Source organism: Triticum urartu, chromosome 2 (genome assembly GCF_003073215.2).
Source record: "Triticum urartu cultivar G1812 chromosome 2, Tu2.1, whole genome shotgun sequence".
Taxonomy (NCBI): Eukaryota; Viridiplantae; Streptophyta; class Magnoliopsida; order Poales; family Poaceae; genus Triticum; species Triticum urartu.
The window spans coordinates 17832259-17858599 of NC_053023.1; the positions used below are offsets into that span (position 1 = coordinate 17832259).

Sequence of the window (26341 nt, forward strand, 5' to 3'; positions counted from 1 at the left end):
ACTCCTACCTCGGCCGGCAAGTGGCAGCTGCAACGGCCATTATTTTCTCGCCATCCGTCCAATCCATCCTCCGTCCCCGGTCATCGTCTCCACTCGCCACCCCCACCCCACCACCCCTACCCCATAAAACCCCACTCACCGCCGCCCGCGGCCGCGCATTAGTTCCCGCCGCGCGCTCGCAGTTCCGCATTCACTCCGCCCCTGCCCCCGCCGACCGGACCGAGATCAATCAGATGGGCGGCGGATCCGGCGGCAGGGGGAAGGGGATGCCGCGCGCGATGGCGCCGGTGGAGGAGGTGGACGTCGCCGCCGTGCGGTACAAGCCGGCGGAGCTGCAGGCGCCGCACCTCACGGGGTTCCCGCTCCGGGCCTTCGTCTGGCTCCTCGAGTCCCCGCTCCTCGGCCCCCTCGTCACCTCCATCCTCAAGAAGCAGAACAACATGACGCAGGTCCGCCTCCTTCCTCAAATTTCCGTTTTTTACCCGGCGATTCCGTTGCGCTCATCGCGGTTTCTGGTCTTTCTCGGGGGCGGAGCAGATGCTGCAGCACACGGTGATCCCGGAGCGGCCCATGTTCTACCCGGAGTACCCGCCGCAGGGTATGCTCTCTTCTCTGGTCGTACCCTCTGTCTCTGTCTCTGCCTGTTCCTTTGAAATTGTCGCCGGTCGTTGTTCAGCTCCGCAAGCAAGGAAGCAGACAGGACAAAAACAAACAAACACTAATTGACTTTTTCTTAATAATAATTGCGCTACTACTTTTGATTCAGTCAAGTTCAGCTGGAACTCTCGCCGAAAAAATAAGTTCTGCTGATGGGACTGAATAAGGCACAGAAAGACATATGTTTCCTGCAGAAACACACCTGAATGGTTTGCTCGATTTTGTCTACACAAATAATCTGCCCAATTCAGTTATTCAGATGTGTCAGCACTATTTTGAAGTACCCCTGTGTCCACAAGACACCCTGTATTTGGGCCTCTTGCATCTTTTTTTGACTGGAAACAGAAAGAAAATTCCCTATTGCAGCTTTTTTAATCATGTGAAAGTTATATGTATAAGGTAAAAAAAAGGGTATGCTGTTGTTAATTGCTGTTGCTCCCAATTTACCAGAGCCTGAACATGGGGTTGTGGCCCTGGGGGACGACAGGGACCCTGTGGACAGAGTTGAGGAGGCACTTAGTTGCCTCGCTCCGTATGACCCGTCGGGGCGTTTCACATCGGCCGATGAGAAAAATCCCTTCCTCTACTGGAAGATCCGCGACTTTGCGTATGCGTACCGGTCTGGGATCACGACGCCGTCAGCTGTGAGTAGCTCACTGGAATGTATTGTACAGAACAATGCTGCTTGCTCTCCTTGCATTTGTGGTGTTAAACCTTGACCGCTGAGTAGGTTGCAGAGCTTGTCATAGCGGGCGTGGAGGAGTGGAACAATAAGAAGCCTCCGATGCCAATGCTGATCCATTTTAACGCCAACGACCTGAGGAAGCAAGCTGATGCTTCTACAAAGAGATTTGAGCAAGGTCTACACCCAACCCAACCTTGCTGCTTTAGTTCATCATTGTTGAAACGAACAGACATCAGGTGGAAAGTCCATTTACCTCAATCCTGTTTTCTTGATATGTGTTGTTTCTTGTGCCCAGGAAGTCCAATTTCTGTTCTGGACGGGATCTTTTTCGCCGTTAAGGATGACATTGATTGCTTGCCATATCCATCAAAGAGTTAGTTCACTCGACTGTACTAGCCATTTTTTTTACTGTGTCCGAGATGTACATTCTATATTATGTTCCTCTATTTGAATTCAGGTGCCACCACATTTTTTGACGAAATCCGCCCTGTGGAGAAAGATGCTGTCTCTGTTTCTCGTTTACGGAAATGTGGAGTGATCTTTATTGGAAAAGCAAATATGCACGAGCTAGGCCTTGGGGTCACTGGAAACAATCCAAACTATGGGTACAGTTAATAACTAAGTGGCTGCTATTCTGTCTGAAATGCTTACTTACATGGAATCTACAGTCTAGGGACACATGAGTTTTATTGAAGGTGTTAAAACTTATCATGTTCTCATCTATGTTGAACTGGTGGAGTGTTACCTGGTTAACATTTCATACTCTTTTTTTTGACATGCTGCAAACATGAATGTCTAACAACATCTAGATCATTCTTTTGCCTTGCCTAAAGTCTTGCAATGGAAGAGGGGAACATATTTGTTAGCTATTTCCTAGAAGCAAACTCAGCTGAGTAATTGTAAAGCTTGACAATGAATCAGAACTCTCGGATGCCTACAAACATTATGCTCTAGCAGTATCATCGGAAACGATCACATTATGAAAAGGAAATGGAAAATGAATTTGCAATTTGAAGTCATCCTACATTGTTTATCTAGTCTACTTATTTTCTGATGTTTGTCACTTTATCTTCATATTTTCATAATTATTTATTGCAGGACAGTAAGAAATCCACATTCAATCGATAGATATACTGGTGGTTCTTCATCTGGTCCAGCTGCACTTGTCTCATCAGGGTTATGCTCAGGAGCGATTGGAACAGACGGCGGAGGTTTGTACATATAAAGCTGTGACATTCATTAACACTACATTCCTTTCTGTACTAGTCTCTAATTGGGACCTTTTCTTTCTTACAGGCTCAGTTCGAATACCATCCTCCCTATGTGGCATTGTTGGTTTGAAAACAACATTCGGGCGCACAGATATGACTGGGTAACTAAGATTAGTTCCTACTTGATATGTACTTCTAGCATTTACTTTGCTACAGATAAAAGTATATATCCGATCAAGTCACTGTCACTGTCACCATCTAAGGCTGCTCCACACCTCAGCTATGCCTTCACTCTCATCCGAGTCCCACATAGGCCAGTGTCACTCGATTCACGCCTCTGCATTGTTATTCCTGTGATGCTCCATTTTCGTTAAGTCAGTTTGTGGGGGAGATTCGTGTCTTTCAGTTAGTTAATTTGTTTTTTTAAGAGACTTTTAGCAAGGTGATAAACAAAGATGGGAGATGGGCCGCGCCTCACCAACTCCAGTTTATAAGATAGAGTAAAATTTGTGAAACTACAAATATTCTTATAAACTGTCACAAGGCTCCAGTTTTAAGGCTGGACTGTAACTGGCCCACCTGTCAGCCTCTTGGCCTAGTACCTACCTGTAATGGAGGTTTCAGCAAGGGCGTACGGGTTGCAATGTGTTGATTAATATTGTTGCAGGTGACGGTTCAACTTTAAATTTGGGGTTTTGCTATGCGAAAGCTTCTTGCTAGCTATGTGCAATAGATGCATAAATCCATGGTTTTGAATAGTCTGTGCAAAATACCTGTAGTTTTGTGATTTTACGGTTACATTTCTTTTGGGCTTCATAATTTACTTGGATTAGGATAACCTTTTTAAGCCATTTAAGTAAGCGCGCGTAGCCTTTCTTTAACACTCCATATGTTCTTAAACCAGGGAAACACCGGTTACCAGATTTACTGGTACCCTGTTCAGGATTTTGGTTTAAATTTAATGTACAAATATAAAGAGCACCACCAATTCGAAACAAAAATAAGAAGGAACATAGTTCCAATAAAGGGAACCCAGGGACCATATTCTTCTCCAACCTGAGTTTTACTCAAGTCTCGAATAAACTGAAGGACATGTTCAAAAATTCTGACCGTTGGTCAGGATGCTTTGTGGATTCCGAACAGTTATGACTACTAAACCTAGCAAGATAGTAATTACGACGCAAGATGGCTTAGTTGCCTTTTGTTTTAATAATAATATAATAGATTGTGAGTACGCATAATTTTATATCTTATTTGCAGGGTCGTTTGTGATGCTGGGACAGTTGAAGTTGCTTCACCTCTTACATCATCAGTAGAGGATTCTGTGCTATTGTAAGCATTTTGGCTTGCTAGATGAGACCGTGAGGTTGCATGAGTCTGTTTAGCTATCTTTGTTAAAGTTGGAAGTTTGTCAAATCTCTTATTTCCCTTAATGATATAAGTTATATATCTAACTATCTGGTTGGGTGGGTACAACTGAATACTTGTCATTTATGAACACTCAACAGTCAATACCCTCTGCTTGGAAGTTATGTATTTACTACTTACAGTCTTACACCATGTCTTATGGCATTTCAGGTATTCTGCACTAGCAGGTTCTAGACCTATGGACAAACTTACTCTGAGACCTGTAAGCTATTTCTTCTTTTAGCACTTCCCATCTGGTAAATACCAGAAGCACTGAATGTATGTTAAAACCCCTAAAATATCTTTAGTATCACTTCGTCATTGCACTATACTAGTCAGTTTTTTTTACTTAAATCAGAAACAATACGGATGTCAGTCATTACTGAATTGTAGGAAAAAAAAGATTGTGATTGTTTTTCTAAAATGAAATTTAAATTTTAGACTCCAACAGTACGGTAATCACAATACAGCAACAGTCACATGTTAATCTTCTCCATTATTACCCAGGATGGATCATAACCTATGATCTATAGCTGGCCTTATTGCATCCTATCAGCCTCATAGCTTCTGCATCTCTTTCCCTTTTTCTCTGTACAGTCCCCGCTGTGTGTTCCTAACTTGGTGTCCTCCGAGAATAGCAAGATCCTGCAATCAGTGAAAGTGGGAAAATATACAGAGGTACAAATTTTCACGTGAAATATTATTTTTGTACACATGTGCCTTTTCTTAGATAAAATTGGCTTCTGCAGTGGTTTCATGATGTCCCTGATAATGAGGTCTCAAATACATGTGAAGATGCACTTAACCTCCTAGGCAGCACCTTTGGATGTCAGGTATAGCCATTTATATCGCAAACATATCTTATTATCACACCTATCTAGGTCTCGTAACTTTGAATGTACAATCTCTTCTTTAGATGAAAGCATTTGATCGTTAATCAGATTTTCATGTGTAAGGTGTATACCTCTGTGCTCTCCAATAACTGCGACCATAGTTCTGTTGATGGTTACGTCAAAACAATTAAGTGTTAATTAGAAAAATGTCCATCTTGACAACTCCTGTAAGATGCAACTGATTATTGATGAGCATCATTTGGAGCTTCTAGCTATTCAACAAGCAGTATTAATTAAGCTTTTTTTTCCCAGCTGCTGAATGATTATGACGAGATTCCTTTTCTGTTAGTGTGGCATCTACTATATATGCATATTCTATTGTTTTTCGACATCTCAGCTGACTAGTATTGTTTAATATTTTTCAAGATAGAAGAGATAATCTTACCAGAGCTTGAGGAGATGCGTACAGCCCATCTTGTCTCTATTGGCTCAGAAGCATTCTCTGACATGAATGCTCATTACCAAGCAGGGTACCTGTCTATCTATATATTCACAAAAAATATAGCCATCAGATTATCAATATTGCTCTCAGCATGAGTTATATACAAAATTTCCTTTCAAGACGAGATAGAACTTGAAATTTCTGGTCCCCGAGAGACAAGAAGTATTTTTTTAGCTAGTCTTACTATTCTGTAATATCAATCTCACAATACTACTATCTTCCAGGAGGCGAACTGAAATGACGTTAGATACTCGAGCAAGTTTGGCACTTTTTAAGTCATTCACTTCAGCAGATTATGTTGCTTCTCAATGTCTGAGGTGAATATGAGTATAAATGTAGCCGAGGCATTTATCTTTCCATTACAGCACTTCATTCATATGAACCAGGTTTTTTCGTTCTGCAGTTTTATTTGATTATGGAAACCACCTTGAATGTGATTGTAGATAGGAAAGATAAAATAAAACCTATTTAGATTGTAAGGTTGTTTCAGATAACACAGAAAGATGACCAATCAAGCTAATAAGAAAGGAAACATGTCTATTCTTATGACCCCACAGGTTTCCACAAGCCTTATCCAGTGCATCTTATTTAGATTGATTCAATAATATCAGTTATTTCTAGTAATAACCCTAGTTATTACTGAATATAAAAATTCAATTCTGATTGTTATATATGACATCCTACATATATGTCATATTCTAGTTAGGAGTTCTTTCTTTAGCATTATAGTTTGAAAACAAATAGGGGATTAGAGATAAGTAAACAAATAGGACTTGCATTACAGAGCATACCTAACGCCAGGTGATGGGGCATACTTATAGTGTATTAATTGTGTGGACATTTATACTAAGTTATAATAATTCAATAGCTACTAGAAGTCGTGCAGCTCCTGTTTCATCATTATCTTCTACGAGAAAGCGCTGCTAGTTTTCTTTAAAATCTGTCATGGTCTTGACTAGACTCCTAGTTTGTCACATACTGAGTTAATAATTTTCCTAGATGTGCTGACTGTTGCACAAATCGTGGAAATTGAGTCGTTACTATAAATCACATGCCACATAGTTGTTGTATGACAAATACAATTAAGTCTGAAATCTGAACCATGAACTGTCAAGTGCGTATTCCTTTCTCCCACGGCAGATGTTCTGGCAGTTGTGTGCTTACGGTATCTGTGGCTTTTATAGGAGAAGGATAATGTACTATCACATGGAAGCTTTCAAGAAGGTTGACGTCATAGCAACCCCTACAACCGGGTAAATGATTTTGAAGTTTACTACAGTCTGTCCATGTTTTATATCATCTTGTTTCTACTAATCGTGTGTATGCATGCTTCCTCATTCGTACTTGTTTTTGTCTAGTCAAAGAGACTAGTGCATGAGGAAAGTTCTGCTTTTTAGCTTCCAGTAGATGGGTTGTAGTTCTAGGCGACACATATTTTTCTAATAGTTTCAGGGTATATAGGGCTACACAAGCATGTCGGTTTGTGACTCGAATACGAGATAATATCTGTAAATTACCAAATTGACAATACTAATTCACATTTGGGATTACATGGAGCAGCTGACATGACTCTGTTCATCTATGCTCCTTAGAATGATGCATACCTAATTTTACCTGTTTGCACCAGTTTTCAAGAAATTATGGTGTACTCGTGCTTCTTATCATATGTATTATCTGTTGCTATAACAACTAAGGAGATGTGCTGTTTTTTTTTACAGCATGACCGCTCCAAAAATACCACCAAGTGCTCTGAAAGGAGAGTCTGATTATGTTGTATCAGGTAGATTCTTCACTATATTATATTGTGCATTTTCATTAGCTTTTGAACACGTGGATTTGTATCTTATCTCAAACTCAATTTTAAACCATGCTAACATCCTGGATAAAACCTGCTGAAATGTTGATGTGAAACAATTCTTAGTTGACACAACAACTGCTGTCATTCACCCGCAAAAAAAAAAAACTGCTGTCATTGTCTTGTCTTGAGAAAGAAGTTTGTACTCCCTCCGTCCAGAAATACTTGTCTGGGAGATAGATGTATCTAGACGTATTTTAGTTCTAGATGCATCCTTTTTATCTATTTCGAAGACAAGTATTTCCGGACGGAGGTAGTAATAAGAAAAATAAAATAATGACAGCTCTACATGTGAAATTTGTAGGGGAGATTGAAGTTTTAAACGCGGTTTTCACGCCTTAGCCGCGAAGACACTAAAAAGCTATGGCTAAGCTATCACTAGCTATTTCCTTATTTAGATCATGGACATCACGCTTTTGTGGTGGGAATGCACAAAGCTATAACAGAATATCACAAGCTATTTAGAACCTTGTTGGAATGAGAGATACAGGGGGCATTTTCTTCCTATTTGGAATCCAATAGTATAAAGTAGCTATGCAATATGGAAGAGTTGTGTTTCATAGTTTATATGAGTTTAGCAGTTTGCTAAGCAAGCTATATTAATACCTGTTTTGACGCCAACCTGCCAAGTACAATTATTGGTACTTTGTTCTACAGAGATCAATTGCACCTTTTCTGTTCCTGATTCAATCTCTTTATTGCAGCCAAGCTGATGCAATTCATTTTTGCCGGGAACCTTCTTGGCTTGCCTGCCATTAGTGTTCCTGTAAGTGGTGTCACAACTCATGACGAGTATTAATTGTATCTTTTACTCCACATTATAGGAGTAGTTAGTAATAATTATAGGAAACATTCAGGATTTTGTTGCAATATAGCTCAAAAACATGCAGGGAAATATTAATTGCTAATATGTGCTGCTACTCCTGTCCTGTACCCAGGTTGGTCATGACAAGCAAGGCCTTCCTATCGGCTTGCAACTGATAGGCCGTCCATGGGGCGAGGCTAGCTTATTGAGGGTGGCTTCGGCAGTAGAGGTAATGTTCGCATTTGTCATAAAGGTTCTGTATTTGTGGTTTGCCAATTGAGAATGTGCTCATATTTAATAGGAGTCCATGTCTTATTAAGGCTGCATCTGTATGAACCCGAGTGAATCTCTGAACATTCAGCAATCTTGATCCGTTAGCATTAGGCATCGGGGAGACTTTATTTACACCACTATGTTGTCTACGGGCATTTATTTATATCGTGGCATAGGTACACTTAAGCTACATATTACTTTGAGTAATTTTTAACGGGAAAATATGCTAAGGCAAATACAAATGTTAGGGAAGAAATAGTAATTTATGAAATGTTCTAAATTTGGCATGTCTAGAGAATCTGAAAAGCACTATTCAGTGGCATCACCACCCTTATGAGTGCGAGCATTATTTTCATCAAGTCTTTTGTGCTGTGTTTGTCAACTTCTGGACCCTCATCATGAATTAAAAACGTGACCTTATTTTCCCTTGCTTTCAGGAGCTCTGCCTGAAGAGAAGAAATCGGCCATCCACATTTTACGACATCCTGAAGACCTGAAACATCATCAGTATGTAATATCAATAGTATGCGAGAGGTTTGTCATTTGTCAGGACTCCGGATATACACAGCAAACCCTTCTCCAGTTTATAAAAGACCGAGAAAATAATTTTACCAGCACTGTAGCAGCAATAAGTGAGGCAGTATAAAAGAAATCGTTTGGACGTTTGGGATATCTCTGCCGGTTTTCTTGTTGTGATTCATCTGTTCGTAATGTTCTTGATCTGGCTCATCTCTGCCCATCGAGAAAGCTGAGACATAGATGTAACAGAGACTCTGAGATATCCATTACCGACAAACGCGAGTGAATCATGAATTCGTATCTCAATATAAAAGATCTTGATGATAGGTCCAAAATGAAGTGGAGTACGTATGTGACGCAAAACAAAATCTATACCGCTCATTTTGTGTTTAATAGCACTTCTCATCGTTTTGTGGTTCAGTTTGTTACTGCGAAGAAACTAGAAGAGATGAATTCGTGAGACATCAGGTTCATGTATTTGCTGTACCGTTGATCGCCGTGCTGGCTTTGTCTCTCCATGTGTACCAGTGCTACAGTAGCGTGGAGCCTGATAGGGCTAACTAAAAGGAACCTATCTTGGTGATCCATACGGTACAACAAGTTGAAATATATTGTCCGTTCGGACTTTTGAATGAACTGGTTGAAGGATCAGTTCAATACTGTTAAATCTGTTTGTAAAAAAGAACTGTTTTCGTTTTCTTTTGTTTCTTCATCCTAGAAGAGAATGACCAAGACAAAGAAGAGGGGTTGGCTTCTTCTCTTTCTGACCGAGAACGTTTTAGCATTGACCATACGTGGAAGGAAAATTCAAGAAGCAAGAACAAGGAAGTCAGTCTGTGGCACACAACCCTGAACATTTTCTAGTTCACCAGGAGTTCACATTTGCATAGAGGCCACCCAATTCAGCATCAAATTTAAGTGTGTGCGACTAAAGAACGTTCACTAGATACTACTCGCTCCATCCCATAATGGAAGAGCGTTTTTGACACTACATCCAGTGTTGCCAAAAACAACACATATTATGGGACAAAGAGAGTACAACATAGCCGGTGCCCCGATATTTTGATGATATCCATTTTGGTGATTCACATTGAAGTTGCCCTAGCGTGGAATGTGGGAAAAAAAATAATTTGGCTCATGTCAGAGATCTTGGGCGGTCCCGGAGGCAAAATTTATCGTCTTGTCGCCGGAGTCCACTGAATCGCTGGCACATTTACGTGTGCACAGTCCCAGTACTACGTAGTACGTACCCCGGCTGGCAAGGGGCAACAACGCCCATTATTTTCTCGCCACCCTCCCCCTCCTTCGTCGTCGTCTCCAGCCCCCACGGCCACCATCCCCCGTAAACCCACTCCTCCCTCCCTAGTTCCGGCCGCGGCCGCGCGCTTGAAGCCTCGCATTTACTCTGCCTCTGCCTCTGCCGCGGAGAGAGGGGAACGGAGGAGATGAGCGGCAAGGTGAAGGCGATGGCGCCGGTGGAGGAGGTGGACATCTCCGCCGCGCGGTACGAGCCGCTGCTGCTGCGGGCGCCGCGCCTCACGGGGTTCCCGCTCCGGGCCTTCGTCTGGCTCCTCGAGTCGCCGCTCCTCGGGCCCATCGTCACCTCCGTCCTCAAGAAGCAGAACAACATGACGCAGGTCCTCCTCCTTCATTGCCAGTTTCTATTTTGTTTCAGATTATTTTGCTTCCGGTGCACTCAGCACAACTCTGGTCTTGCCCGGGGGACAAGCGAGCAGATGCTGCAGCACACGGTGATCCCCGACCGGCCCATGTTCTTCCCGGAGTTCCCGCCGCAGGGTACGTACGACAGTCATATCCTCTGTCTCTGTATTTCTCAAAAAAAAAAAAAAATCCTCTGTCTCTGTGTGTGTACAAGCAAAAGCAGCTATGAGAAACTTTTCATTCAGTCAAGTTCTACTGAATTTTGGTCTTCTTGGATTTTGTATGGTTGAGAAGTTGAGATAGATGTTCTACTTCTTTCATTCAGTCAGGTTCTACTGAAACTTTTCGCAAAAAAAAGAGAGAAAAAGTTCTGCTGAAACTGAAGAAAGGCAGAGAAACATGAATGTATGCTGCAGAAGCACAATCCCACATGAATAATTTGCTCAGTTTCGTCTAAAAAACAATTTCCTCAATTCAGTTACTCAGATGTCGCAGCAGATATTTTCAAGCACCACCCTGTTTTTACATTCTTTTTGACTAGAAACAGGACGACAACTTCCTACTGCATCTTTCCTAATCATGTGAAAGTTATATGCACGGTTGAACAAAATGGAAAAAAAAGCTGTATTATTATTAACTGCTGCTGCTCCTAATTTGCCAGAGCCGGAGCAGGGGGTTGTGATCCTGGGGGAAGACAGGGACCCTGTGGAGAGAGTGGAGGAAGCACTGCAGTGCCTCACTCCATACGACCCGTCCGGGCGTTTCACATCGTCTTATGAGAAAAATCCCTTTCTCTACTGGAAGATCCGTGACTTTGCACACGCGTACCGTTCTGGGATCACGACACCGTCAGCTGTGAGTAGCTCACTGGATCTGGAACGTAATGTACTGAACATTGTTTGCTCTCCTTGCATTTGTGGTGTTAATCTTGTCTGTTGGGTAGGTTGCGGAGCATGTCATTGCGGGCGTGGAAGAGTGGAACAATAAGAAGCCTCCGATGCCAATGCTGATCTATTTTGACGCTGATGACCTGAGGAAGCAAGCTAATGCTTCCACAAAGAGATTTGAGCAAGGTTTACGCCGAACCTATCTTTGCTGCTTTAGTCAATCATTGTTGAAATGAACACACAACAGGTGCAAGAACTCCATTTACCTCTATCCTGTTTTCTTGATATATGTTGCTTCTTGTGCACAGGAAGCCCGATTTCTGTTTTGGATGGGATCTTTTTCGCCATTAAGGATGACATTGACTGCTTCCCATATCCATCAAAGAGTTAGTTCACTCGACTGAAGTAGCCATTTTTTGGCTCTGTCCGAGAAACACATTCTATATTATGTTCCTCTTTTTGGATTCAGGTGCTACCACATTTTTCGACAAAATCCGCCCTGTGGAGAAAGACGCAGTCTTAGTTGCTCGTTTACGGAAATGTGGAGTGATTTTTATTGGGAAAGCAAATATGCACGAGCTAGGCATTGGGGTCACAGGAAACAATCCAAACTATGGGTACGGTTAATAATTGAGTGGCTGTTAGTTATGATCAAAATGCTTACTTACATAGTTACATGGAGTCTAGGGACACATGAATTTTATTGGAGGTGTTAAAACTTAAGTCATGTTTTCATCTATACATGTTGACTTGGTGGAACTCGAGTGTTACCGGATTAAATTTCTTTTCTCCTTTTTTTCCCCTGAAATGCTGCAAACATGAATATCCAACAACGTCTAGGTGATTCTTTTGCTTTGCCTAAGTTTTGTAAAGGAAAAGGGGAACTATAATATTTGTTAGCTATTTCCTAGAAGCAAACTCAGCTGAGTAATTGTAAAGCTTGACAAGGAATCATAACTCTCGGATGCCTACAAACATTATGCTCTAGCAGTATCATCAGAAACCATCACATTATGAAAAAGAAATGGAAAACAGATTTGGAATTTGCAGTCATCCAATATTGTTCATCCAGTCTACTTATGTTCTGATGTTTGCTACTTTATCTTCGCAATTTCATAATTATTTGTTGCAGGACAGTAAGAAATCCACATTCAATCGATAGATATACCGGTGCTTCTTCATCTGGTCCAGCTGCACTTGTCTCATCAGGGTTATGCTCAGCAGCAATTGGAACAGACGCCGGAGGTTTGTGCATATAGAGCTGTGACATTCATTGACACTACATTATTTTCAATACTAGTCTCTAATTGGGACCTTTTCTTTCTTACAGGCTCAGTTCGAATACCATCCTCCCTATGTGGCATTGTTGGTTTGAAGACAACATTCAGGCGCACAGATATGACCGGGTAACTAAGAGAAGTTCCTACTTGATATGTACTACTAGCACTTGCTTTGCTACTTTGATACCATATTAAGCTTCATGCATTAGGCAACACAACTGAAGGTCTGAACTGATGAGAAGGGCTAGAAAATCCACATATACACTTCAACAGACCACTCATGCTTGCATAAATTATACTATGTTACAGTACTGTGAAAAATATCCGTGATGGATAAAATGATATTGATTTAGTTTGATCAAACCAGATATTTTTCATATATTAAAACCAAAGTTCAGAAAATATCTTGAGCTTGTCAACCCGGTCGCTAAATATTTCATGTCATCAGATGTAAATCAAAATGCCAACTTGTTTAATTTCATATAATGAACCCAAGTGCTAATTTCTATTTAAATGTTATTATCAAATAGTTATTTATTGACTCTACAGGGTGTTTCACAAAATCTATTTTCCTTATTTATTATTTTGAGTTTCATATAAAATACATTGATTTTTTTTATTCGGTTGTTTCCTATGTATTGTTACATTTGTCTTTTAGATTTTGACATGATATTCGATGCATACCTTTGGCAGTTACTTTTAATAAAAATGTGTTTGTATATAAAATTATAAAGTATTAGTATAATTTGAATAAAGTGATATTAATTTTACATGACCAATGCAAATATTTTTTACATATACCACTAAGGGCCAAAGATGTGTGTTGCCCTGCACATTTGCGTGGCTATTTTTTACATGAGTGTTACGTGTTTTTTCAAATTAGGATAGTATGAAGGGAATATGTTTTGAGCATTGGATTTATTTGACTTGCCATTAGGATTAATAATAGATATTTGTGTTTGATTTGATCTTGTTACAGCCCATGTAAATTACATGGCTTAGTCATCTTTTATAGATTTATTTTAGTTTAATTTTTGCAATCTCATTTGCACTATGCTCCCACACTGCCCAGCATGTTTAATTTCTCAACCCATATGGTGTTGCACGTGCCCATTAGCCAGCTCAAACCGTATTGCTTGGGCCCAAACTGCATTTGAGTGCCCAAAGCCATACCAACGTCATTTTTCTTTTTTTCTCTCCTCCTGCATTTGAGTGCCTAAAGCCAGCCCAAACTGCTAGCTATGATTGGTTTGAGAGGCTCGTATCGGATACAAATATGCATGTTTTTTCTGATTGGTTTGTTGTGCTCATATAGGATACTAATACATACATGTTATTTGTGGTTGCATCTTGTACGTGGTGACAAAATTTGTATGTGAAGTTGTTCTCAGTAACTTTACACCTTTTAATATCAACCATTATAATCTAAATCTACAGAGCATATATTTTTAGCCTATGTGAACGAATGTGATGGCTTTTTACCCTTTGTTTTAGTATATAAATAATAGATAGATTGTGAGTATGCATAATTATATATCTTATTTGCAGGGTGCTTTGCGATGCTGGGACTGCTGCAGTTGCTTCACCTCTTACAGCATCGGTGGAGGATTCTATGCTAGTGTAAGTAGTTTGGCTTGCTAAATGAGATCGTGAGGTTGCATAAACCTGTTTAGCCATCTTGTTGGCAACGTCGAAGTTTGTCAACTCTCTTATTTACGTTAATGATATGAGATATAAATTTAACTACCTCATGGGTAGTGGGTACAACTGAATACTTGTCATTTATAAATACTCAACAGTGAACACTCTCTGCTTGTACTTCATCTATTTACTACCTACAATGTTACACCTAGTCGTATGGCATTTCAGGTATTCTGCACTTGCAGGCTGTAGACCTATGGATAAGCTTACTCTGAGACCTGTAAGACATTTCCTGTTTTAACACTTCCCATTTGTTAAGTACGAGAAACATTGAAATGCATGTTGAACAAACTCTAAAATGTCTTTCATGTCACTTCTACGTCATTGCACTACTAGTCAGTTTTTTTAAATGTGAAGCAGTACAAATGTCAGCATTAATGAATTGTGTGAAACAAGAATGTGATTATTTTTTCTGAAATGAAATGTAAAATTTGAAGCTCCACAGGACGGTAATCATAATATAGCAACAGTCATATGTTAACCTTCTCCATTATTACCCAGGATGGATCATAACTTATGATCTAAATCTAACCTTATTGCATCCTATCAGGCTCACAACTTCTACATCTCTTTCCCTTGTTTGCTGTACAGTTGCCGCTGTGTGTTCCTAACTTGGTGTCCTCTGAGAACAACGATATCCTGCAATCAGTGAAAGTGGGAAAATACACAGAGGTACAATTTTTAACATGAAATATTATCTTTGTACATATGTAATTTTTCTTATATAAACTTGGCCTTTTCAGTGGTTTCATGATGTTTCTGATATTGAGATCTCAAATACATGTGAGGATGCACTTAGCCTCCTGCGCAACACCTTCGGATGTCAGGTATGGCCATTTCTACCGCAACATATCTTATATTATTGTATTACTCTTATGACTATTTATACCAACTGTTTAGGTGTTGTACCTTTGAATGTACAATCTCTTCTTTAGATGAAGGCATTTTCTCATTAATAAGATTTCCATGTGTAAGGTGAATGCTTCTGTGCTCACCAATAACTAGTACCATAGTTCTATTGATGGTTGTGTCAAAACAATTGCGAAGTGTTAATTAGAAAAATGTCCATCTTACTATTGTTAGCAATTCCTGTAAGTTTTAACTGATCTGTATCATTTAGAGTTTTTAGGCATCCAACAAGCAGAAATAGTTAAGCTTAATTTTTCCCACCGGCTAAATGATTATGACGAGATGCCTTTTCTGATGATGTGGGATCTACTATATATATATATATATATATATATATATATATATATATATATATATATGCATATTTTGTTGTTTTTTGACATCTCAGCTGACTAGTATTGTTTAACATTTTTCAAGATAGAAGAGATAATATTACCAGAGCTTTTGGAGATGCGTACTGCCCATCTTGTCACTATTGGCTCAGAAGGATTCTGCCAGCTGAATGCTCATTACCAAGAAGGGTACCTATCTATATCTATCAACACAAATATCGGATTCTCCATACTGCTATTAGCATGAGTTATCAATTTTGTTTCTTTCAATAGGAGGTAGAACTTGAAATTTTTGGTCCCTGAGAGACTGGAAATATTATTTTTATTTAGTCTTTACTATTCCGTACTATCAATCTCACTATACTATCTTCCAGGAGGCGAACTGAAATGACGTTAGATACTCGAGGAAGTTTGGCACTTTTTGGGTCATTCACTTCAGCAGATTATGTTGCTTCTCAACGTCTGAGGTGAATATGAGTATAAATGTGGCTGATCCATTTATCCATTACAGGACTTGTTCATGAGTATGAAGGAGGTTTTCTCGTCATGCAGTCTTATTCAGAGCTTGGAAGTTCTTTTAGAACCATGTTGACTGTGATTGTAGATAAGAAAGATAAAATAAAACCTATTTAGATTGTAAGAATTTTTCCAGGTAACACAGAAAGATGACCAATTAAGCTAATAAGAAACGAATGTATCTAATGATCCCACAGGTTTCCACAAGCCCTTATCCAGTGCATTTTAGTTGGATTTAATTTGACAATACCTATTATTTCTAGTAATAACCCTAGTTATTGCTAAATTACAAATTCAATTACAATTCCATCTAACTGAATTATTCTAATATGACATATCCTACATATATGTCTTATTTTAGTTAGTTCTTTCTTTATCATTTTACTTTGAAAACAAATTGGAGATTATAGACAAGTACAAAAAGGACATGCATTACAAAGCATACGTAACGCCAGGTGATGGGGCATACTTATTGACTTATTGTGTATTAATTGTGTGGACATTTTTTTACTAAGAAACAGTACATCAGTAGCTGCTAGAAGATGTGTAGCTTCAATTTTATCCTTATCTGCTACCAGAAAGTGCTGCTAACTCAAATTTCTTATTATTTTCTTTAAAAGCTACCATGTCTTGACTAGACTCCATACATGATTTTTAGAGAAGTCCATTTGGGCATCCTAGTTTGTGACATATACCGAGTTACTAAAATTCCTATATCTGCTGCCTGTTGCACAAATCGTGACATTGAGGTGTTTTTATAAATCACATGACATGTAGTTGTTGTATGACAAATTAATTAAGTCTGGGATATGAACTGGCGACTATCAAGTATATATTTCTTTTCCCCACGGCAGACGTTCTGCCAGTTGTGTGCTTACCGTATCCATGGCTTATACAGGAGAAGGATGATGTACTATCACATGGAAGCTTTCAGGAAGGTTGACGTCATAGCAACCCCTACAACCGGGTAAAAGATTTTGAAGTTTATTACAATCGGTCCATAGACATTTTATATCATCTTAGTCATTTATGCTAATAGTGTATATGCATGCTTCCTCCTTGGTACTTGTTTTCATCTAGTCAAAGAGGCTAGTGCACGAGGAAAATTCTGCTTCTAGCTTTGAGTAGATGGTTAGTGGTTCTAAGCGACCTAGTTTTCTGATTGTTGGGATCGAGAGAGAGGTGCTTGGTCATTGGTCTCTGGTGTCGGCACTTCTCCGTTTTTTTTCATTCTTTTTTGCATTTTGGTTCTTCATTTTTTTCATTTTATTTTTCATTTTGTTATTTTTTGGTTTTCTTTGTTCTTTTGGTTATTATTCAACATTTTTTATATATGTCAACAACATTTTTCTAATACACATCGAACATTTTTTCAATATAAATTTAATATTTTGGTAATACATGGTCAACATTTTCTGCATAGACATTTTTATATTTTCAAATGCTTAATTAAAAAATTTCAAATAAAATATTACCATTTTTTAATAAATGGTCAATATTTTTAATACATTTTTTTATATTTTTTAAAAGTTTAATTAAAAGTTCTGAAATAAAAAATTAACATTTTCTTATGACATGATTAATATTTTTTCTATACACATTTAACATTTACCAAACACTTGATTAACATTTTTTGAAACACTTGTTCAATATCTCTACTCTTGTAAAAAACTGAGTTGGTGATCATGGTCACATGGTGTGCCTGCCATACTGTAATATAGACCGTCCGATCTATATCTAACGGATAGAAAGCAAACTATGACAATTTTGCAAAAAGATACCCGCATCCCTCTCCACATTTGCAGATAAGGCCTTCCCTCGTTCATCCTCGTCTCCCACAAGATAAACTAATCATATAAATGTATCTTAATGTTTCGTGCAACTCACGTGCCTTTTTTTTTCTACTCTTATAAAAAACAGAGTTGGTAATGATGATATGCCTTCCATCCTGCAATATAGGCGTCCGACTTATATCTGATGGATAGAAAGGAAAGTATGACAATTTTACAAAAAGATACCCACACCCCTCTCCACATTTATAAATAAGGTCTTCCCTCGTTCATCCTTTTCTCTCACAAGATAAACTACTCATACAAATGCATCTTGATGTTACGTGCAATGCACGGTTGATTGATATTTTTATATACATGATCAAAAAAATTCATCTTTTTTAATACATGGTTAACATTTTTTCTACACACATTTAACATTTTTTAAATGTTTGATTAAATTTTTTCAAATACTTGTTCAACATTTTTTCAAATGCTTGATTAACAATTTTATGTACAATTTGTTTCATTACTTTATTAATACATGGTCAACATTTTTTCTATACACATTTAACATTTCCCAAATGCCCGATTAACACTTTTAAAATACTTGTTCAACATTATTTTTTCAAATGCTTGATTAACATTTTTATGTAGATGATAAAAAAATTTCATCATTTTTTAATACATGAAAAATATTTTTCCTATATACATTCCACATTTTTTGAGTGCTTGTTCAACATTTTTCATATATTTATTTAACATTTTTCAAATATTTTTTGTGGAGTTTTTTTGTAACATATACATTTAGAATATTTGAAAGTATAAAAATGACAAAAAGAAAGCAGAAAAAGAGAATATAAAAAACAAATAGAAAAATGGGGCTGTGGCCTGCCGCGCGTGGGCCGGCCTGTCTCGCTCGCCCCTTCAGGGAGTTGGAAGGTGGACTCGCTGGAGGCGAAATATGGCGAACCCTATTTGACGCTCGCGTGCGTCCATCTGCTCCGCTTCCGCTGAAGCGCACGAGCGAGCAGTGCAAACGGGCCGGCCCATTTCTTGCGTTGAAGCAGGGCCAGGCAAACGGTTTTGGGAACCTTCTAGAGGGTTCCCTGGACCGATTTATTTCATGTTTTTTTCTTTTACTGGTTTTCTGTTTTTCTTGTTTTCTTCTGTTTCTGTTTTCTATTTATTTTATTTTTTCTTTCCCTTTCTTTTATGTTTTTTCGTTTTTATTTTCATTCTATGTTTTAAGAAATGTTCGAAATTCCAAATTTTGTTCATGATTTCAAAACTTGTCCACAATTGTAAAAAACGGTTTTTATAAAAAAATCACAATTGTTCAGCGTATATTAAAAAATGTACAATGTATATATAAAAATTGTTCAACATATATCACAAAAATGTTCAATTTCTATTTCAATATTGTTCAGCTTATATCACAAAAGTGTTCAATGTGTAGTTAAAAATTTTTCAGTGTATATTTACAAAAATATTTTATGTATATTTAACAAAATATTCAGCGTATATCACAAAAATATTCAATGTGTATTTCAAAATTGTTCAGCATGTATCCAAAAATGTTCTTTATCTATTTAAAAATTGAACGTTGTATATTTACAAAAATGTTCAATGGTTGAATTTTTTTGTATTTTTTCTGGATCTGTCACGGCATTGAGTTTAAATAAAATTGCGCGATGAACTCACCAGAAATGCTTAGTAGTTCAACTGGTGAAGAACGGTTACTCGTGGTTGCCAGGTTTTCCAGTTCGATTCCTCGGTATGGCATTTTTTGTTCTTTTATATTTAAGTAGCCTCTCGCTACAACGCCATCGAATGGGCCGGCCCATTCAGTTCGCGCCTGCGCGAAAGCTCGTCCTTTTCACGCTAACGAGCGTCAGGTAGGGACTCCCGCGAAATATAGGGGCTCCCCACCCCTTCCCCTTCTGTGCTATATAAATAGGCCAGCCCAACTAAGACGAGCAAGAAGCTCCCTCTGCTCCCGGATTTTGTGATGCTTCCCAGGCCGGTTTTGGGAAGCTTTGGAAGCTTCCAGCTGGTTTTTTTAGTTTTCTAGACTGTTTTTGTTGGTTTTATCTGTTTTTCATTGTTTTTATATGCGAGAACCTTATCAAATTCATGAACTTTTCTCAAAATGTTGTGAACTTTTTTAAAGTTTAAGATTTTTTCGAATTCATGAACTCTTTTCCTTTTTGTGAAGTTTTTTCAAATTATGAACTTTTCCAAGCCATGAGGTTTCCTCAAATTCGGGAACATTTTTCCAAATTTCGTCAGCCTTTTCAAATTAACGAAATTCTTTCAATTTTTTGTGAACTTTTATGAATACTTGAACTTTTTTGAATTCGTGAAAATTTTCCAATTTTGGGAACATTTCCAAATTTCATGAACTTTTGTAAGATCATGAAATTTTTGAAATTTGCAAATATTTTTAAAATTCATAATATTTTCAAAATTTCTGTTTTTTCAAAATCATGAAAGTTTTTCAAATTTTTTAAAATCATGAACTCTTTCACGTTCAAAATTTGTAAACTTTTTTGGATTTTATGGTTCTTCCAGGTTCACGATTTTTTGTGTAACTCAATGTTAACTAGTAACTAGTCATGGTCAACCAGGTCTACTGGTCAACTGTTGACTGATCAACTTTTTTTTGAGCATATGTTGACCGATGAACTGATGGAACGATCAAGCTGTTCAAAAAAAAAACTGAGCGAAGGAAAGGGACACTCGGTTTGTTGGTCTGGCCTATGCGGGAGCCGGGAGAGGCGTGCGAGGGCCAAGTAGCTTAATCAGCATTGAATGTGCCAATTAGGAGGTCTCGGTGGTTTCTAACTTAAATGCGAGATACTATGTGTGAATTACTGAATCGACAATACTAATTCACACTTGGGATTACCCAGAGCAACTTATATAAGTCTGTTTATCTTTGCTCCCTAGAATGCCGCATACCTAATTTTACCAGGTTGCACAAGTTATAACAACTAAGGAGATGTGTTGTTTTTCCCAGCATTACTGCACCAAGAATACCACCAAGTGCTCTGAAAGGAGAGTCTGATTATATTGTATCAGGTAGATTCTTTTCACTATATTATGTTATGCATTTCATTAGCCGTTCAACATGTGGATTTACAACTTATCACAAACTGAGCTCTGAACCATGCTAACATCCTGCGTAAAAACTATTGAAATCTTGATTTGGAACAATTGTTATTTAACACAGAAAAAAGTTTGTAATAAGAAAAATAAAATAACGACAACTCGATATGTGAAATTTGTAGGGGAGATTGAGGTCATAAACACAATTTTCACACCTTAGCCGCAAAGATCCTAAAAAGCTAAGGCTGAGCTATCACTAGCTATTTCCTTATTTAGATCACGGGTTTCATGGTTTTGTGGTGGGACGGCACAAAGCTGTAAGGAATATCACAAGCTATTTAGAACCTTGTTGGAGTCAAATATACAGGCGGCATTTCTTCCTTTTGGAATCTAATACTAGTATAAAGTAGCTATGCAATATGTATGTTCACGAGTTCACGAATCTAATACAGTTTGTATGAGTTCAGCAGTTTGCAAAGCAAACTATATATATGCTTCTTTTGGTGCCAACGTGCCAAGTACAATTGTTGGTACTTCTACAGAGACCAAATACACCCTTTTCTGTTTCTGATGCTGTCTCTTTATTGCAGCTAAGTTGATGCAATTCATTGTTGCGGGGAATCTTCTTGGCTTTCCTGCCATAACTGTTCCGGTAAGTAGTGCCACAAGTCACAACTCATGACGAATATTTATTGTATCTTGTAGTTAACGTTATGAGATTGTGTATGGAATAATAACTTTAGTATTACTGATGTACATTCAGAAACGATTGTGTTATTTCCGACATAATGAAAGCTTTACAGATAATTATAGGAAAACATTCAGAATTTTGGTAGTATAATATAGCTCAAAAACATGCAGGGAAAGTATTATTAGCTAATATATGTGCTGCTACTCCTGTCCTGTACTCAGGTTGGTCATGACAAGCAAGGCCTTCCTATCGGCTTGCAACTGATAGGCCGTCCGTGGGGTGAGGCTAGCTTACTGAGGGTGGCTTCGGCTGTAGAGGTACTGTTCACACTCATCATAAAGGTTCTGTATTTTTGATTTGCCACCTGAGAATGCGCTCTTATTCGATAGGAGTCTATGTGCCTTTTAAACTTGTATGAACCCGAGTGAATCTCTGAACATTCACCAACTTTCTCTGTTAGGTTTAGGCGTTGGGAAAACTTTATTTACACTACTATGCTGTGTAGGTTTTTTTGTTTATATCCAGACGCAAATACACTAAAGCTGTAGATTACTCTAAGACATTTTTAACGGGAAGAGACGCTAATGCAGATAAAAATGTTGGGGAAGAATCAATAATTTATGAAACATGGTAAATTTAGCATGTCTACGGAATCTGAAAAGCAGAATTCAGTGGCATCATCATTACGAGTGTGAACATTATTTTCATCAAGTATTTTTGTACTATCTTTGTCTGCTTCTGGACCATCGTTAATTGAGAACATTTCCCCTGCTTTCAGGAGCTCTGCCTGAAGAGAAGGAATCGTCCGTCCACATTCTATGACATCCTACAGACCTGAAGCATCATCAGTATGTAATATCAAGAGAAAAGTATACTTTTCGTCCCTCAACTCTTCGTGGAGTCTAGATTTGGTCCCTCAACTTCAAAACCGGACAACTTGCACCTCCAACTATCAAAACCGGACAAGGTTCGTCCCTGGTTTCGGTTTTGACCGGTTTTGGTGCTGAGTCACCCCGGTTTTGACCGGTGCTCACTCAAATTCACGGAAACTTTTTTTATATCCGTGGACTTTTTGAAATTCACACACACACTTTTCAAATCCACGTAGTTTTTTCAAGGTCACGTATTTTTTTCAAAAAGAAACATACTTTTTTCAAATCAATGAACTATTTTGAAATTTACGTACTTATTTCAAATTCATGTTTTTTTTAAATTTGCATTTTTTTTCAAATCTGCGTATTTTTCCCAAGTTTGTGTAATTTTATCAAATCCAAGTATGTTTTTCAAATCCATGAACTGTTTCTGAAATTCACGTACTTGTTCCAAATCTGGATACTTTTTAAAATTCATGTATTTTTTTCAAATCCGTGTTCCTTTTCTAATCCAGGAACTTTTTTTGAAATTCACGTACTTGTCTCAAGTTTACATGATTTTTTTAAATCAACATATTTTTGCGTAAAAAATAGACAAATCCGTGTACTTCTCTCAAGTTTGCATAAAAATTTCAAATTCATGAACTCTTTCCAAAAAAATGTACGCGAATATGAAAAGTATATCAATTTTAAAAAATTACATGAATTTGAAAAAACTACAGAAACTTTCAAAAGGTACGCAGATTTGAAAAAAGTACGTGAACTTGGAAAAAGTACACAAAATTTTAAAAAAGTTCATGCATTTGAAAAAGTACCATAATTTGAAAACATTACGCGGACTTGAAAAAAGTACGCAAATTTGAGTCGGCATGGTCAAAACCGGGGTGGGACAGCACCAAAACCGGTCAAAACCATGACCAGGGATGAATCTTGTTCGGTTTTAGAAGTTAAGGATGCAAGTTGTCCGGTTTTACAGTTGAGGGACCAAATCTAGACTTCGCCAAAAATTGAGGGACGAAAAGTATACTTTTCTCTAATATCAATAGTGTGTAAGAGGTTTGTCATTTGTCATTTGTGAGGACTCAGGATAGACATGGCAAACCCTTCTCCAGGTTAGGTAAACTGAGAAAATAATTCCACCAGAGATATTGCAGCAACAAATAAGTAAGCAAGGTAGTATATAAAAAATCGTTTGGATGCTTGGGATATCTCTGCCAGTTTGCTTGTTCTTCTGGATTACGATTCATCTGCTTGTAATGTTCTTGATCTGGCTCGTCTCTGTACGTCGAACAGAGGCAGAGGTGTAACTGGGCTATCCATTACTGACAAATGATAATCTCTGGTCTAAGTGAGAGCTAGTACGTTGTTGGATTTCTGATCGAGAACATTGAGCATTGTTGGCAACTAGTGAACCCGGGTAGGTAAAATCCGGGTAGATTATCATCAGTCAATGCTCAATGCTCTACGTATGACAAATGATAATCTCTGGGAGTACATGTGCACCTGCCTTGCGCCGTCGAAAAAAAAGTCGACATATAAAATGCGAGTGTATCGTGAATTTGTATGTCAATAAAAAACTTGATAGGTCCAAAATGAAGCGGATTATGCAACGCAAAGCAAAATCTATACTGCTCATTTCGTGTTTAAAAGCACTTCCCATGGTTGTGGTTTCGTTTGCTGCTTGCGATGAAACTAGAGGAGGTGAATTCGTGAAATATGAGGTTCATGTACTATTTGCTGTTAAAGAAACCTATCTTGGTGACACATTCGGTACTACAGTATTAAATACAACGCATGTTGGTAATTTTTTTTGTTTCTTCCTCCTATATATAGATACTCCGCTAAAAGAAAAAGACCAAGGCAAACAAGAGGGGTTGACTTGTTCTGTTTCTGACCGAGAACGTTGAACATTGACCATACGTGGAAGGAAAATTCAAGAAGCAAGAACAAGAAAGTCAATCTGTGGTGGACAACCCTAAACCCTTTTTCTTTTTCTCTCTTTTTCTGAAGGTAACACTGAACTTTTTCTGGTTCACCTCTACATAGATGGCTTCCAATTCAGCATCAAAGTTAGGTTTCGTGGACTGAAGAACGTTCACCAGATACTACAAAACAGCGCAGCCCTTGATTTTAATCTGAACGGTTTTGTCTACCGGCCGGTGAGGTGACTGAACTAGCTAGCTCGATTTGGGGCGGTCGTCGGAGGGGAAAGTCGGGAGGGAGGCTGCCGCCGCCGGCTTGTCAGTGTCACATGTACATCACCCCGGAGCCATCTGCGAAGCTTCTCTAGGTGTCGACCTCTCGCCGTCTCCACGAGACTACGACGGAGGAGCTCCAAATTAGCAGGATATTCCGATGGCGACGCCCACCGAGGCTCGGGGCCCTACCAGCCGCCCTACGTGAGCCCCTCTCACCCCTTTACCCAACCCCAAAATGAAGGCCCTTTCTGCCGTGAAAACGACCCCCATCTCACGCCAACTTGTCATTTTTAGAGCTGATACCGATGGTGGCACTGCCACCGCCGCCCTACGTATTACTCCAGTATACATACACTACTATTTGTCAGCACAAAGTTTCATTTCCTCTTGTCAAACCGCCAGCAGGCTCCATCAGCTAGCTGCCCTATATTAACCCATCCGCGCAGCTTGTGAACCAAAGCACCCTCAGCTATAGCCTATAGCTAACCACCACAGCCAGCACGCCAACTGAGTGAACTGACACCCACCGGTTTCCACGTGGTACCGGCCGGGCTGACAACGCACGCATGGACAACCATGGTGATTTGTACTACTACATGGGCGCCGCGGCCGACCCCTCCTGCTCCTCCACCTCCTTCTCGTCCTTGGACTCGTTTCTGTCCGACTTGAGCGGCGGCGAGACGATTGACACGGAAATAAGGAGTCAGCCCAAGAAGCCAGCAGCCTACATCGGCGTGCGCGCGCGGCCGTGGGGACGCTTCGCGGCGGAGATCCGGGACTCGACGCGGGGCGGCGCGCGTGTGTGGCTAGGCACCTTCGCCACGGCCGAGGCCGCCGCCATGGCCTACGACCAGGCGGCGCTCTCCTCGCGGGGCGCGGCCACGGCGCTCAACTTCCCCCTGGAGCGCGTCCAGGACTCGCTCCGCGCGCTCGGCGCCATGGGCGCGGGCATGGGCGGATCGCCCGTGCTGGCGCTCAAACGGCGCCACTCCAAGAGAAAGAGGCGCAGCAAGGCCGAGATAGCCAACGACGCGGCGACATGCACGAGGAGGAAGAACAAGCCGATGGCCACGCAGGAGCGGTTCATCGTGGAGCTGGAGGACCTCGGCGTCGACTACCTGGATGAGCTTCTCAGGATCACGTGTGATACGACTTAGTTACTATTCCCTCCGTCCCGAGGTAGCAGTACGTACGGAGTACGTCGGTTGTAGGCTTGCAGGTAGCTTTGAGGCGGTGCCATTTCAAGTTGGAGCACCTGGGTTTTGCGCAGTTGGTGAATTAATTACACGTGATAAACGCCCAACTTTTTAACGTCAATTATACTCCCAAAAGGCCGAAAAATATGTACTACAAGGACGACGAACAAACAACCTACAACACATTACACCAACCGAGCAATCAAACTAAAGGGAAATCCAGTGCAACTTGATGATGGCACCCTACACTCTCGAGCATCGTAGAATAAAGAAATACTATACAAATACAAAGGAGCAGGCAACCCACTTTGAGGTTGATCTTGCCGGCGCCTGCTTCAGGGAACCAAGAAGACACCGCACCTTGCTTTTCCCTCGTACGCCGACCCCCTCTGAAACATGCGGGCAAGCAGCAAAAAAAGAATAAAAGCAACGCGATTGCCGATCTGCCATGAGGTACGCCCGTACTATTT

General features: G+C 39.5%; 2 protein-coding genes across 5 annotated transcripts; both read left to right on the plus strand.

Moving 5' to 3' along the window:
- Positions 1-23804, plus strand: LOC125535211 (fatty acid amide hydrolase). Of its 4 annotated transcripts, none has more exons than XM_048698255.1 (19): positions 1-449; positions 10484-10544; positions 11071-11264; positions 11353-11482; positions 11605-11682; positions 11766-11913; positions 12429-12541; positions 12627-12702; positions 14125-14196; positions 14446-14497; positions 14869-14949; positions 15021-15104; positions 15604-15707; positions 15893-15985; positions 16933-17001; positions 20826-20887; positions 21505-21566; positions 21827-21922; positions 22384-23799. In XM_048698255.1, the coding sequence occupies exons 1-19, from the start codon at positions 234-236 to the stop codon at positions 22441-22443; spliced, it is 1851 nt and encodes a 616-aa protein (XP_048554212.1). In that variant the 5' UTR covers positions 1-233; the 3' UTR covers positions 22444-23799. The 4 variants fall into 4 exon arrangements, with proteins under 4 accessions (XP_048554212.1, XP_048554211.1, XP_048554210.1 ...); XM_048698254.1 differs by lacking the exons at positions 10484-10544; positions 11071-11264; positions 11353-11482; ... (12 more) ...; positions 21505-21566; positions 21827-21922 and adding exons at positions 538-598; positions 1108-1301; positions 1388-1517; ... (12 more) ...; positions 7855-7916; positions 8089-8184 and having other exon boundaries at positions 35-449; positions 22384-22458; XM_048698253.1 differs by lacking the exons at positions 10484-10544; positions 11071-11264; positions 11353-11482; ... (13 more) ...; positions 21827-21922; positions 22384-23799 and adding exons at positions 538-598; positions 1108-1301; positions 1388-1517; ... (13 more) ...; positions 8089-8184; positions 8666-8900 and having other exon boundaries at positions 40-449.
- Positions 23805-25156: 1352 nt separating this feature from the next.
- On the plus strand, positions 25157-25979 carry LOC125540706 (ethylene-responsive transcription factor ERF094-like). The gene has a single exon (XM_048704290.1). It carries the CDS (start codon positions 25242-25244, stop codon positions 25830-25832), a length of 591 nt encoding a protein of 196 aa, XP_048560247.1. The 5' UTR covers positions 25157-25241; the 3' UTR covers positions 25833-25979.
- Positions 25980-26341: the final 362 nt, after the last annotated feature.